Below are 13,833 nucleotides of genomic sequence, written 5' to 3' on the forward strand. Positions count from 1 at the left end.
AATGTGGGAAACCTGGGTTTGATCCCTGGGTTGGGAAGATCTCCTGGAGAAGGGAAAGGCTACCCACTCCAGTATTCTGGCCTGGGTTGCAAAGAGTAAGACATGACTAAGTGACTTTCACTATCAGGCTAAAATATAATTTTATACTGAGGTCAATTATTCCAAAACTATATAAATTGATGGTAAGAAAGAACTAAAGCATCCTAAAAATTACTTTATATTCTCTTACCTTTACAGCATCTGTCCTGTCTAGATGATTCCTGCAAAAAACCAAAATATTTACTTTGTAAGTCTTTAAATATTTTTATAAACTTGGAATATAAATAAAACAGAATGCACAACTCAGTCTGTCAGCAGGGCAGTAAGCATGTATTCTGGTATTGTTTTTAGTAGCATTATTTTCATACTAAGTGAAAAACGTTATTCCTCTGGATTATGAAATCTGATTTTAAAAAAGCATAAAGAAATTAAAGCTTCCTCTTCCCATTTCACCTTGAAGTGAAGTGAAAGTTGCTCAGTCATGTTTGACTCTTTGCAACCCCATGGACTATACAATCCATGGAATTCTCCAGGCCAGAATACTGGAGTAGGTTCCTTTCTCCAGGGGATCTTCCCAACCCATGGATTGAACCCAGGTCTCCAGCATTGTAGGCAGATTCTTTACCAGCTGAGCCACAAGGGAAGCCCAAGAATACTGGAGTGGGTAGTCTATCCCTTCTCCAGTGGATCTTTCCAACCCAGGAATCAAACCCGGGTCTCCTGCATTGCAGGCGGATTCTTCACCAACTGAGCTATCCGGGAAGCTGTGGAGTTTATGTGAAAAAGAGCTATACGGATAATTTTGCAAGTTAGAAAACTGATGTACTAAATTAGCCTCTAATTATGTTACCTTTTTGGTTTTATGTAACTCGGACTCTAGATCTGGATCCAAATATGCTTATGATACAGCAAGTTAAGGGTATCACTTTCCTATTCAGCTAACCCCAGAAACCACAAATTCAGTGTGGCATGTGTTTACAACACTGCTTTCCCTTCCCCCTTAAACAAAGAAAAACAACATGTGAACCAAACTACCTGCCACACTCTAGTTCATCTGTGTTACGAAAAACACCTTTATAGATGTATATTAGCCAGAACAAGTTTTTCAATGATATCTCAAGATGCAGTATTTTTAGTAAAATATTTCAAAAAACACATTTAGAAATAAACCTTTGATTTTTTCCAAAGATAGTTTAAAATATAATTCTTACCTGATAAAAGTTCCCTTATGAGTTTACCAATACTTACAAGTTACAATGTTTTCTCTTGGAATGTTTTATCTTTTTAAAATTAGCCTATGTAGACTGATTTTCCTATAACTTAGGTCTTTATATATCTGAATAAATTTCATTCTAATTGTAAAGAGAAAAATCAACTTTTAAGTTTTTTTTAAATTCACTTGCCCTTTCCTCCCCAACAGTCCCCATATTCCAAGCCAGGCTTTAAAAATTATTAGTAGTAATATCTAGGGATTTCTGGAACATAAAATTCAGGACCAAAACTGTAGACAATAAAAAGAGAAGCTTCATTATTTTGCATTAAGTTTTTCTCTTTTTAAACGTGTCTTAAATTCTGTGGACAGAGGAGCCTGGCAGGCTACAGTCCACCAGGTTGCAAAGAATCGACATGACTGAACAAGCACTACTGCTTCTGTTCTGTCTCTGACAGCCTTCAAGACATGATCCCCGCACAACAGGCAGATGTCACCCCTACTGATTGCTAAGCTTACCTGAAGCTCCACCTTCAGTCTGGAGTGGCCACCCATGAATACACTGGGAGGCCCTTCAAGTTGCTAAACGGACTCTCTCATGCACGTCCTAAGGTCTTTGTTCATCTACAAAACTGTACAGCATCTGTGTGCAGGGGGCATTCCCTCAAACACTAGGGTGCCACTAAAGATGCCGTGGGTAAAAAGGATGAAGGACGCCTGATACAAAATAGAGTCAGGAAGCCACACAGGCGGGGTCCTCATGCATTCCCACTGGTCTCAGTATTCACTATCAGCAGGAAGAAAGAAGATTCCCACATACCTTAGCAACAGCAAACTCCCCACCACTTGGTGCCAACAAGAAACCAACACAACTCTGAACTCTCATTCTCCTCCAGTGAGCTTTGGTTCAAAACAACCCTCCCCAGCTCCCTCCCAGAACCTAATAAAAGCCAGCCTCCAAAAAAACATACAAGCACCCCAATATTCACTGCAGTACTATAGCCAGGACATGGAAGCAACTTAAATGTCCACCAACAGGGGAATGGACAAAGAAGATATGCTACATATATACAATGGAATATTAGTCATAAAAGAGAATAAAACCATGCCATTGGTAGCAACATGGATGGACCTAGAGATTGCCATATTGAGTGAAGTAAGTCAGACATGGAAAGACAAATATATAATACCACTTATAAGTGATATCTAAAAAAAAAAAAAAGACGGTACAGATGAGCTTATTTATAAAACAGAAGTAGAGTCACAAATGTAGCAAACAAACTTATGGTTACCAAGAGATAATGGAGGGAGGGATAAACTGGGAGATTGGGACTGATCTATATATACATAGATAACTAATAAGAATACTCTAACACCCCTTATGAGAAAAGAATCTAAACAAGAGTGGATACATGTATGTATATAACTGATTCAATTTGCTGTACACCTGAAACCAACACAACACTGTAAATAAACTATACTTCAATAAAAAATTGTTTTAAACGGGCAGAAGACCTAAATAGGCATTTCTCCAACGAAGACATACAGATGACCAATGGGCACATGAAAAGATGCTTAAAATCACTAATTATTAGAGAAATACAAATCAAAACCACAATGAGGTTCCACTTCACACTGGTCAGAATGGCTCTCATGAAAAAATCTATAAATAATAAATGCTGGAGACAGTGTGAAGAAAAAGGAACCCTCCTACACCGTGGTGGGGATGTAAACTGGTGCAGGCACTATGGAAAACAGTACGGAGAGGCCTTAAAAAAACTAAAAATAGAGTTACCATATGATCCAGCAGTCTCACTCCTGGGTATATATCAAGAAAAAACTCTAATTTAAAAAGAAACATGAACTCCAATGTTTATAGAAGCACTATTTACAAAAGCCAAGACATGGAAGCAATCGAAATGTTTATCAACAGATGAATAGATAAAGAAGATGTGCTACATATATACAATGCAATATTACCACTCAGTCATAAAAAATGAAATAATCTCATTTGCAGCAACATGGATGGACGTAGAGATAATCATACTAAGTGAAGTCAGTCAGACAAAGACATATCTTATGGTATCACTTATATGTGGACTCTAAAAACATGATAAAAGTGAACTTATTTACAAAACAGAAAGAGACTCACAGACATAGAAAACAAACATGGCTACCAAAGGGGAAAGCAGAGGGTAGGATAAATTAGGAGTTTGGGATTAGCAGATACAAACTTCTATTCATAAAATAAACAATAAAGCCCTACTTCAGCATAGGGAACTATGTGCAGTATTTTATAATAAACCCTAATGAAACAGAATATGAAAGTATACTGTATGTACATGTATGTGTGTGTATATATATCTGAGTCACTTTGCTGACACCAGAAACTAACACGACATTGTAAGTTAACTATACGTCAATTAAAAAAAAAAAGTTGGGCTCTTGAGTAAAGACACTGGGTTCATATTACATTCTGCCACTTTTCAGGTAAGCCTGGGTGAGCTAAAACTTCTGTAGGCCTCAGTGTCTCCATCTGTAAAGCAGGGGTCACAACGGTGCCAACTTCATTGGCTCATTATAAACATTAAGTAGGATGATCTGGGAAAGGGGTGTAGTACAGTGGCCGGCACCTAGGAGGGACATGGTAGAAACAACTTGATGTTTCATCCAAAGGAAAAACTGAGATGATGTCTTAAGGGGCTGATTAAGATTGCTTAGGGAAACAAAAAGCAGGCTTTGCTGTGACTGAGACAAGCAGGCTAGCTCTAAGGACTTTTAATTAATTAATCAATCACATAAGCCCTAAAGTAATGATACTTGCTTAGAAAGATCACTTACTCCAGGGAAAAAGCAGAGTAATTGAGAACACAGGTAAAGTTAGAGCAGAGACTGATAATTTGTCAGAAAAAGGTACAGCCATCACATAAGTATGTATTTTTCAAATGTACTTAATGTCTCTTAGCTGTATGAGCCTGAACTCTCAGTTGCAAGTTCCAGAAACCATGCTCAAGGTAGCTTAGGCACAAACAGGGAAGCCCTGGCTCGTAGAATCCAGGAGTTGAATACACAAGCTGTGTGGAGTCAGGACACAGTGGCTACAGCTGTGGTCACGAGAGTGTGGCGCTTAAAGTGGGGACTTTCCCTTGCTCATCTCTCCTTCTCCTTTCACATGGGTCTCATTCTTCTCTCTATGTAGACAGATTTTCTACACATGATGTAAAACATAGCTCCCAGCAATTCTTAGGTTTTATCAGATACAGCCCTAGCTTTTAAGGAAAAATTGACTGTCAACAACAAAAACCCCAGTCAACAACTCAGTTAATTCAGCTAGTTTTTTGGGCTACAAAGAACAGATAAATTTAAGCCATTTAAGAAAAAAAAATCTCTAGTACTTAATGTACTCCATGTCACAGAAATTGGTCCTTGGTAAATATTAACATTTATTAAATGAATAGAATAAGAAGAAATGCAACAAGTGAAGTGAAAGTGAAAGTCGCTCAGTCATGTCCAACTCTTTGTGACCCCATGGAATATACATGGGGTCCGTGGAGTTCTCCAGGCCAAAATACTGGAGTGGGTACCTTTTCCCATCTCCAGGGGAATCTTCCCATCCCAGGGATCAAACCTAGATCTCCCGCATTATTGATGGATTCTTTACTAGCTGAGCCACAAGGGAAGCCCAATAATACTGGAGTGGGTACAGCCTATCTCTTCTTCAGGGGATCTTCCCGACCCAAGAATGGAACCGGGATCCCCTGCACTGCAGGTGGATTCTTTACCAACTGAGCTATCAGGTAAGCAACAACAGAGTAAAGGAAAAGAACATATTAAACTAGAGCTTTGCAATACGGTAGCCACTCACCATATGTGGCAACTGAGCACTCAAAACGTGATTAGTTAGATTTGAGATATGCACATCAGATTATAAAGACTTAGTACTGGACTTTTTGGTGGTAAAGTGGGTAAGACTCCATCTGCCAATGCAGGAGACACAGTTTTGATCCTTGGTCTGAAAAGAGTTCACATGCCACGAAGCAATTGAGCTCATGCGCCACAACTCGAGTCCACGCTCTAGAGCCTGAGAGCTGCAGCTACTGAAGCCCTCGTGCCTAGAGCCTACGCTCTGCAGCAAGAGAAGCCACCAGTGAGAAGCCCATCTACTGCAAGTAGAGAAAGCTTGCGGGCACCAATGACGGTCCAGCACAATGAAAAATAAATAAGAAGAAAACCTTAAAAAGACTTAGTACCAAGAAAAGGTAAAACATCTCATATTTTTTTGTAATAAAAAATTGAAAGATATATATTTTCTTCATCCTACATGTGTAGTTATTTCATCCTTTTGTGCTATTTGTTTTTATAAATTACCTTTTATTCGAACAGGCGAAGGGAGAGTTACAGGTAGACAGCTACATGTTCAGGCCCTGAAATTGTGAGAAGGAGAGACAGCTAATTAAGCACCATCCTCGAGGATGGATGGGTTTCCTTGTGCTTTGGGCTTCCCTTGTGGCTCAGCTGGTAAAGAATCTGCCTGCAATGTGGGAGACCTGGGCTCGATTCCTGGGTTGGGAAGATATCCTGGAGAAAGGAGAGGCTACCCACTCCAGTATTCTGGCCTGGAGAATTCCGTGGACTATACAGTCCATGGGGTCGCAAAGAGTCGGACACAACTCAGCGACTTTCACTTCCATCCTAGAGGAGCTTAATGGGGAAACTGGGCAGGGAGGATAATATTTCACTGCGAAGTTTCAAGTGTGTATAAAATGATTTTAGTGATCATCTTTTACTTACATTCATATTTAAAGGTGACTACCTATACATTTTATATATTACCTTTACAGCATAATACAGTGCGAGGAATTCAGACTCTGGAGTCAGACTGCCTATGTTCAAATCCCAGCAAATGGTGTGATCTTGAGCAAGTTCCTTAATCCCTCTATGATTCACTCTCCTCAAGTGTAAAATGACAAAAATACTGAAAGGGACAGGGTGATTAAATAGTTAATCCCACTGCTGCTGCTGCTAAGTCACTTCAGTCGTGTTCGAATCTGTGTGACCCCATGGACTGCAGCCTACCAGGCTCCTCCATCCATGGGATTTTCCAGGCAAGAGTACTGGAGTGGGGTGCCATTGCCTTCTCCAGTTAATCCCACTGCTGCTGCTGCTACTGCTAAGTCGCTTCAGTCGTGTCCGACTCTGTGCAACCCCGTAGACGGCAGCCCATAAGGCTCCTCTGTCCCTGGGATTCTCCAGGCAAGAACACTGGAGTGGGTTGCCTTTTTCCTTCTCCAATGCAGGAAAGTGGAAAGTGAAAGGGAAGTCGCTCAGTTATGTCCGACTCTTAGTGACCCCACAGACTGCAGCCTAGCAGGCTCCTCCATCCATGGGATTTTCCAGGCAAGAGTACTGGAGTGGGGTGCCATTGCCTTCTCCAGTTAATCCCACTAGGGGATTGTAAATAAAGAAGTATGGGAGACTCCTGTAAGTTAATGATCACTCAAGAAAGTAGGTTTGCTTAGCAACAAAACCATGCAACAGAAGCATGAGCCATGTCCCAAAACAATAAAACAATGGTGGAATGAGACCCACATTCTGCCCAGTGAGCTCAGCAAGTGAATGAGTCCTAGGACACATTCTTCTGCATGCAGAGAAAAGAAAAATATAAGGAAAAGGTGACATAATAAAATGATGATTATGAGATATGCCATATGTTAGTATAGGTGGTGCTAGAGGTAAGGCAATGGCAACCCACTCCAGTACTCTTGCCTGGAAAATCCCATGGACAGAGGAGCCTGGTGGGCTGCAGTCCATGGGGTCATGAAGAGTCGGACAGGATTGAGCGACTTCACTTTCATGCCCTGGAGAAGGAAATGGCAACCCACTCCAGTGTTCTTGCCTGGAGAATCCCAGGGACAGAGGAGCCTGATGGGCTGCCGTCTATGGGGTCGCACAGAGTCGGACACGACTGAAGCGACTAAGCACAGCACACCACTTTTTGCTCATTTCCACTGCACCATGATAATCCCAATTTGACCACATGGGGACAAAAAAACTCCCCTGCCAGATGTGGAGGAGGAACTGATGCTGGAAACCTGATGTCTACTCAAGAATGAGGAAGAAGGTGGTTGTCTTTCCCTCCCCACTTTTCCTTTGACTATAAAGCTGTAGACTATTTAGCTCTGGCTGTGGTGCCCTCTCCAACTTGTCATCCTCAGAAACATCCTATTCTAATAAGTCACTTCTTATCTATTACTTTGTCTCTTGCTGAATTCTTTCTGTGTTGAGACATAAAGAACTGGAGTTCCTTGAAGCCTCCAAAATGCCACCCAGGAGTTTCAATACTACCTGCTTTACAGAGTACTTCAAGGATTAATATAAATAGCTCACAGTAAATAACAGCAGCGCCTATCTGCTCCTATAATTCTAACCACTCCAATTCTTCCTCCTCCTATTGTTATTACTACCTACAGCCTAGCAAAGACAGGCCTGAAGCTGAACTCTGACTTAGAGTTCTAAGTGCACAACTGAGCCTGGACAGGGCAATGAAGGGGGAGAAAACGTTGCAGATTGAGCCCAAATGGTGGGTGGGTGGGTGGGTGTGTGTGTGTGTGTGTTGGAAGTTCAGGAATTGTGGAATGATGCAGCTGAGCCCCTACCAAGGTGTTGGAATTTAGCTCTGGTAAACGCAACACTTAAAGAGCGGTGCTGTTGTTTTCCTGAGAGTTAAGACAAAACTTGAAATACAAAAAAAAAAAAAAAAAAAAAAAATTAACATGGAGGATTTGGGGATCATTTGTATTTAGTTTTAGGAGAATGAAACAAATCAAAAGACACTTTCAGTGTCTTTCTCTATTTTTAAAAAGCAACTTTCAGGACTCTCTTGGGGGTAAAAACAGATTCGTCCATTTCACTTATGCCCTCTGGGGACTTATGCCCTCTGGGAAGTCAGACAATTTATAATTACGCCAGGTATTAATTTAAAACGCTACCGGGGCACAGTGTAATTTGAACAGGAGCTCGATTTTGGAAGTTTCAAGTCAATTTGATTATCTCACAGAAGAAGGAAGACTGGATCTTAGAAGTGATCCGTTGTCCAAACCTATCATTTTGCAGAAGATGAAAATAAGGTCCGGGGAGGTTAAATGATTTGCTCAAATTCCAAAGAAATTTCTTCATGGCTAAGCAAGTAGTCTAGCGAGTAATGAAGTATTAACCACAAGCCAGCTGAGTCCCTGCTCCTCCTATTTATTGGCCATTAAGCTGTCCTCCCCCCACCTCCGCCTCGCCCCACAAAAATTACGGGAAAAAAAAGAGGGGCGGGTGCCTGAGGACCGAGGGAAGGAGCCAGAAGCCCTGGGATGGAACGCGACTATTTTCATTGTATTTTGGGGGGTAAGCCAGGGAGGGATTTGGCATGTGCGAATCAGCAGGTCAGAGAATGGTGGTGTAGATGCGCCTGTCAGAACCGCTTAGCTATCACACCCACAGGGACACAAATATCCCTTCCTCAGCGCCGAACTACAGCCAGAGGAAGAAGCCAAAGTACGACGTGCACCTCCGGTCGCGCGGCCCCTACCTTCTCGCGTGCTGCCTGGGCTGTGGTGGGACGCCAGAGCCCGAACCTGGAGCGGTCAGAGAAGTTGGCGGGTTCAGGCGCCGGGCCTGAGGGAGTCCGAGGTAAGAACTGGGTCAGGCTGCTCGCAGAGATGGGGAGACGGCGACCGTGCTCCGTGCGGCGCCTCATACCCGCCTGTGGCCCTCTCACGCGGAGCATCGGAAGGGTTGACATGGAAAGCTAGCCCAGCTCCTGCTCGGCGCGGTGTTGGGAGAGTGGAGCAGTAGACGTCGCGTCGCCATGGAGACGAGACGGCGCGCTAGCGCGTGCGCGGCTGGAGAAGAGTAAGCTGAGACGGTGCAAGGGGAAGGGGCGGGGCGAACCTTGGGCAGGGCTGACCGGGCGGGGCAGGGCTGAGGAGACGTGAAGGGGGCGGAGCATGATCCAGGAGTCTAGGAACTTGGGCAGCCCACGTGCCAGGGAGCCACGGGCTCTGACTCCTACCATTCAGAGAATTGAGTGCATACACTGTCCGACGCTTCCCTCATAGCTCCGTCGGTAAAGTATCTGTCTGCAATGCAGGAGACCCGGGTTCAATTAATGGGTCTGGAAGAGACCCCGGAGAAGGAAATGGCAACCCACTCCAGTATTCTTGCCTGGAGAATCCCATTGACAGAGGAGCCTGACAGGCTACAGTCCATGGGGTCGCCAAGAGTAGGACACGACTTAGCGACTGAACCACCACCAGTCGGACACATTCGTTTGAGAGTCCGCACGTGCACTAGTTACCCTGAGAAGGGCAGATTGGAGGGAGATTGATTTCCTTGTCCACACCTGATCATGTTTTTGGCGAGGAGAGGGGGAAAGGCTAGGTGGCCTCCTTTGTGTTTTAAACCTGTGGAGTAAAAGATGAGTTGGGAGAGAGGGTTGTCCCTGGATGTGGATGAACAAATGTCCCCTGCAGGATTTCGTCCTCCAACCTAAGATCGCCCCGAGAAGATTATGGGTTTCTTGGCATGGCGGGGAGCGATCTCTGGAATGCGTTTCCCTATCTGCTGCTGCTGCTAAGTCGCTTCAGTCGTGTCCGACTCTGTACGACTCCATAGACGGCAGCCCACCAGGCTCCCCGTCCCTGGGATTCTCCAGGCAAGAACACTGGAGTGGGTTGCCATTTCCTTCTCCAATGCATGAAAGTGAAAAGTGAAAGTGAAGTCGCTCAGTCGTGTCCGACTCTTTGCGACCCCATGGACTGCAGCCTACCAGGCTCCTCCGTCCATGGGATTTTCCAGGCAAGAGTACTGGAGTGGGTTGCCATTGCCTTCTCCGAAGTAGCCATATGATATGAGGTATAATCGCTGTTTAACCTCTTAGGTGCTCTCAAGGAATATGTGCCTTGGTAGAAGTTTGTCAGCTTCAAATGACAAAGTATATAAAGTTCTGACATGTAGACAAGCTTAAAAATGGTAAATTTTATAATTATATTTATATAAAATGGAGCCAGGTGGACCATTTCAGGAATTGAGTGTATACAGAGATTGTTATTTTAAAATTCTCTTAATCATTTGTTCATATTCATTCTAAACCTCCTTGGAGCCCAGGATGGTAGGAAAGAGGTAAAGGAATAAGACCAGAAATGGAAGTTTCAGAATGGAAGTTTTTTAAAGAGCTCAATTAAGTCATTGACAGATATACTCCTAGTTTAAAAGGACATAGCAAACCACTATCTCCTCTATTTTAGGAACACCCTTATGTCTTAAGTTTGGTTGAAGACTTTTTGTTCAGTAAAGGCAAAGGAAAATTCATTATACTTCTTGATCAATACCTTTTAAAACATTAGTTTTGATGAATTTTTCTCACTACTGATACATGGGTAATGTCTAACTGGCTATTCCCATCGTCCTGCTCCAAGGAAATGGAAGAAACCCCCAAATCTAACTGATTACTTTTCCTACCCCTCTTCCCTGCAACAGAAGAGTCCACTTGTTGAAAACAGTGTTTTCAGTATTTATTGTCCCTGAAAGAAGGGGCAAAAATGGTTTAATGATCTTGGAGAATAAAAATATTTTCTCCACATGAAGGAGTAGACAGACAGGACTTCTCTTTGAGCCTCAGGGTCTTCAAGTACAAAGTGGGGATGATCAAAGTACTTGCTCAGAACAGGACCTGAGAGAAAATAGGCCCCTGACACACAGCATGGCACATGAGAATTGATCAGTAACACTTAGCTATCATTATTACTCCTCCTACACTATGTATATGAATAAAAGTCCCTGCATCCAGAATAGCTATAAAAATTAAAGATTAGGTAAAGTGCCTGGTCCAGGGCCTGTTTGAACCCACATTGGTTATCCTATTTCTCCCTGATGAAAAGAAAAATTACACTTCATCTTTGTTTGAATAACTTTAGGAATAATCCACCTAAAATATATTTTTTTCTAGAAATTTTGCATCTACACAAGGTGATAGATGTTCACTAAAAATATTACGGTAATCATTTCATCATGTATGTAAGTCAAATCATTATGTTGTACACCTTAAACAGTGCTGTATTCAATTATATCTCAATAAAACTGGAAGAAAAAAAAAAAAAAAGAAATTGTGGAGAGAAAGAGAGAGGCCCTGCCCCTCAATATCCTGTGATTAGATGTCGCCACTGGTGTACAATTTCTAGGTTGTGGCCCTCTATGTAACTGTTCCTCAAACACTAAGTGAATTTGGCCAGTTCTGGGGCCCTAGAACTTTGACTACTTTGGAGCTTCAAAGTAGCCATTATGTAGGTATCCACTTATGACCAAGTGTGGACCTGAGTGGTATGAAAGTGAAAGTCGTTCAGTCATGTCCAACTCTTTGTGACCTCACAGACTGTAGCCCACCAGGCACCTCTGTTCATGAAATTTTCCAGGCAAGAATACTGGAGTGGGTTGTCATTTCCTCCTCCAGGAAATAAAAGGAGGGTAAGCTACAAAAGGGGCTTCCCTGATGGCTCAAGTGATAAGAAAAAAAAATTCTGCCTGCAATGCAGGAGACATAGGAGATGCGGTTGGATCCTTGGGTCCCTGGAGGAGGAAATGGCAACCCACTGCAGTAGTCTTGCTTGGAGAATTCCATGGACAGAGAAGCCCATCCCATGGGGTTGCAAAAAGTTGAACACGACTCAGTGCGTGTGCACACTCAAGCTACAAAAAGACAGAAAGAAATGAATTAACTCACCTATCTCTCTAACTTTTGTACAGAAATTATTTTTGGTGTTAAAAGTGGAGCACAGTTTAGCTCTGATGGTGCATTCAGGCTACTGAATAAATTATAAAAATATGTATCTAGTGACCGTTTATTCTAACAAAGTGAAGGGGGAAAGCCAAATACGCTTATAGAAACACTGAATCTCCCAACAACTATCTTTTATTCAACTCCACAGTTTTTAATGGTTAATTTTTGTATCACATGTCTAATTGTTAGCAGAGCATGATAAAAAATGTTTAACATTTAGTGTTTTTCTGATTATAAAAGTAATACATGCTCATGACAATTTGCAACATAAAGAGAAACACAAAAAACCAACTTAGTCAATAATTTTACTTTTCCTTCTAGCCTTTTGTGTGCCTGTATATATTTACTTTATAAAATTTGTATTAGATAGCGTATACATTGTTAGCATCCCTCTTTGCTTAACAGTCTCTCTAATGTCTATTTCCCCAATCTTAATAAGTCTTCAAAAACATTTTCAGTGGTCATATGTTATACAATATGTATAAGCCACAGTTTATTTGTAATTTACTCCTTCTTTCAAGAATAATTATTGAGTATTTACTTTATATTAGACACTATGCTAGGCATAAGATTTAAGTGATGAACAGTGACTATAAAAATAAGGTTTTGATGAACATCTTTGTAAATAGGTCTTTAATGGCATCTTTCATTCTTAGACTGAATTCCTAGGATTATGAAAACATAACTTCAAAAACCAATTTTCCAGCTTCAAAGGCAAACTTAAGGAATAAAATTCTGAACTGTAAAATATTAACTTTTTGGAAAATTACCAACAACAGAATTAATATTTATTTTATGCAATGTGTGAACTTACCCAGAAGATGCTTTCTTGTTAGTGTCTGTGAAACATCAAGGGTATTTGAAGTGTATTGACTTTGGCTTTTCCCTCTAATTCTTTGCAGGATTTGCAGGTTTTCTCAACAGTGTGAGATTGTTTGAAGTATATGCAAATTGCCCTACTTCCTCCCCTCAGAGTTAAAATGTTAACTATTTTATTTCCAGCTTTCCTCTTGTAAACATAAGGCTTTTCCGCATTTCTTTCTTTTGCCTTCCGGTGTGAAACATTTTGTATCTTTACACTTTTTAACCTGAAGGCAGATTTCTTTTTCCTAATCCCAAGTTATAACATAAACATTCCTATAAGACACTAGATTTAACATATTTTATAGTTAATTTTGGCCAAGAAATATCATGTAAGTTAACCAATGTATTTAGGGAATTTCATGAGAGATTATTAAAGGTAATAATCACTCCCCCAAACACACACACACCCTACTATTTTTTGATGATTACATGTTCGTACATAAGGTTGAAACGTATGAAATTGCCACTTGTGGATTAAAAATGGTCAACCAACTTCATATAGTTCTGTTTGTATCAATATTTCATTAACTAGTTTATTATAGTCAACTTTCTCCAAATAGTGAACTTTCTGATTATCATATTAAGGATAGCCTTTATTATTATACAAGATTGTGTTTGCTTTGATTTTCATAAATGTTGGAATCCAGTCAGGAGAGTGCCATAAAATGTTTATTATTGCAGAGACAGTAGAGGGAGCCTGGAGCCAAAACACTGTTATTTTAGGTCTCATGTAAATGGTGATTATCTTCCAATTCTTCATGTGTGGATGAATTTAAATATGAGTATATATGTGAAATAACAATCTTTTCTTTTTTAAAGGCTGGTTGTACTTAATCACTTTAATAAGATGGGAAGGGGAAGACTGGCCATCAGTTCAGGCTAGACTCCATCAGAGTGG

The 13,833-nt window shown here is 41.3% G+C and overlaps 1 protein-coding gene across 9 annotated transcripts in view; it reads right to left on the reverse strand.

The window, feature by feature from the left end:
- Positions 1-13,833, reverse strand: part of SP5 (Sp5 transcription factor) — a 72,844-nt gene that overhangs the window by 23,788 nt on the left and 35,223 nt on the right. For 6 of the 9 annotated variants that reach the window (XM_044933974.1, XM_044933981.1, XM_025275146.2 and 3 more), the window contains one exon: positions 230-260. In XM_044933974.1, the coding sequence (XP_044789909.1) occupies positions 230-260 (31 nt within the window). Of the gene's footprint in view, positions 1-229; positions 261-8,825; positions 9,180-13,833 lie in introns of those variants that run through there. The other 3 variants (XM_044933972.1, XM_025275156.2, XM_006069485.3) reach the window with 3 other exon arrangements.

This window comes from Bubalus bubalis, chromosome 2, assembly GCF_019923935.1.
Source record: "Bubalus bubalis isolate 160015118507 breed Murrah chromosome 2, NDDB_SH_1, whole genome shotgun sequence".
Classification (NCBI taxonomy): Eukaryota; Metazoa; Chordata; class Mammalia; order Artiodactyla; family Bovidae; genus Bubalus; species Bubalus bubalis.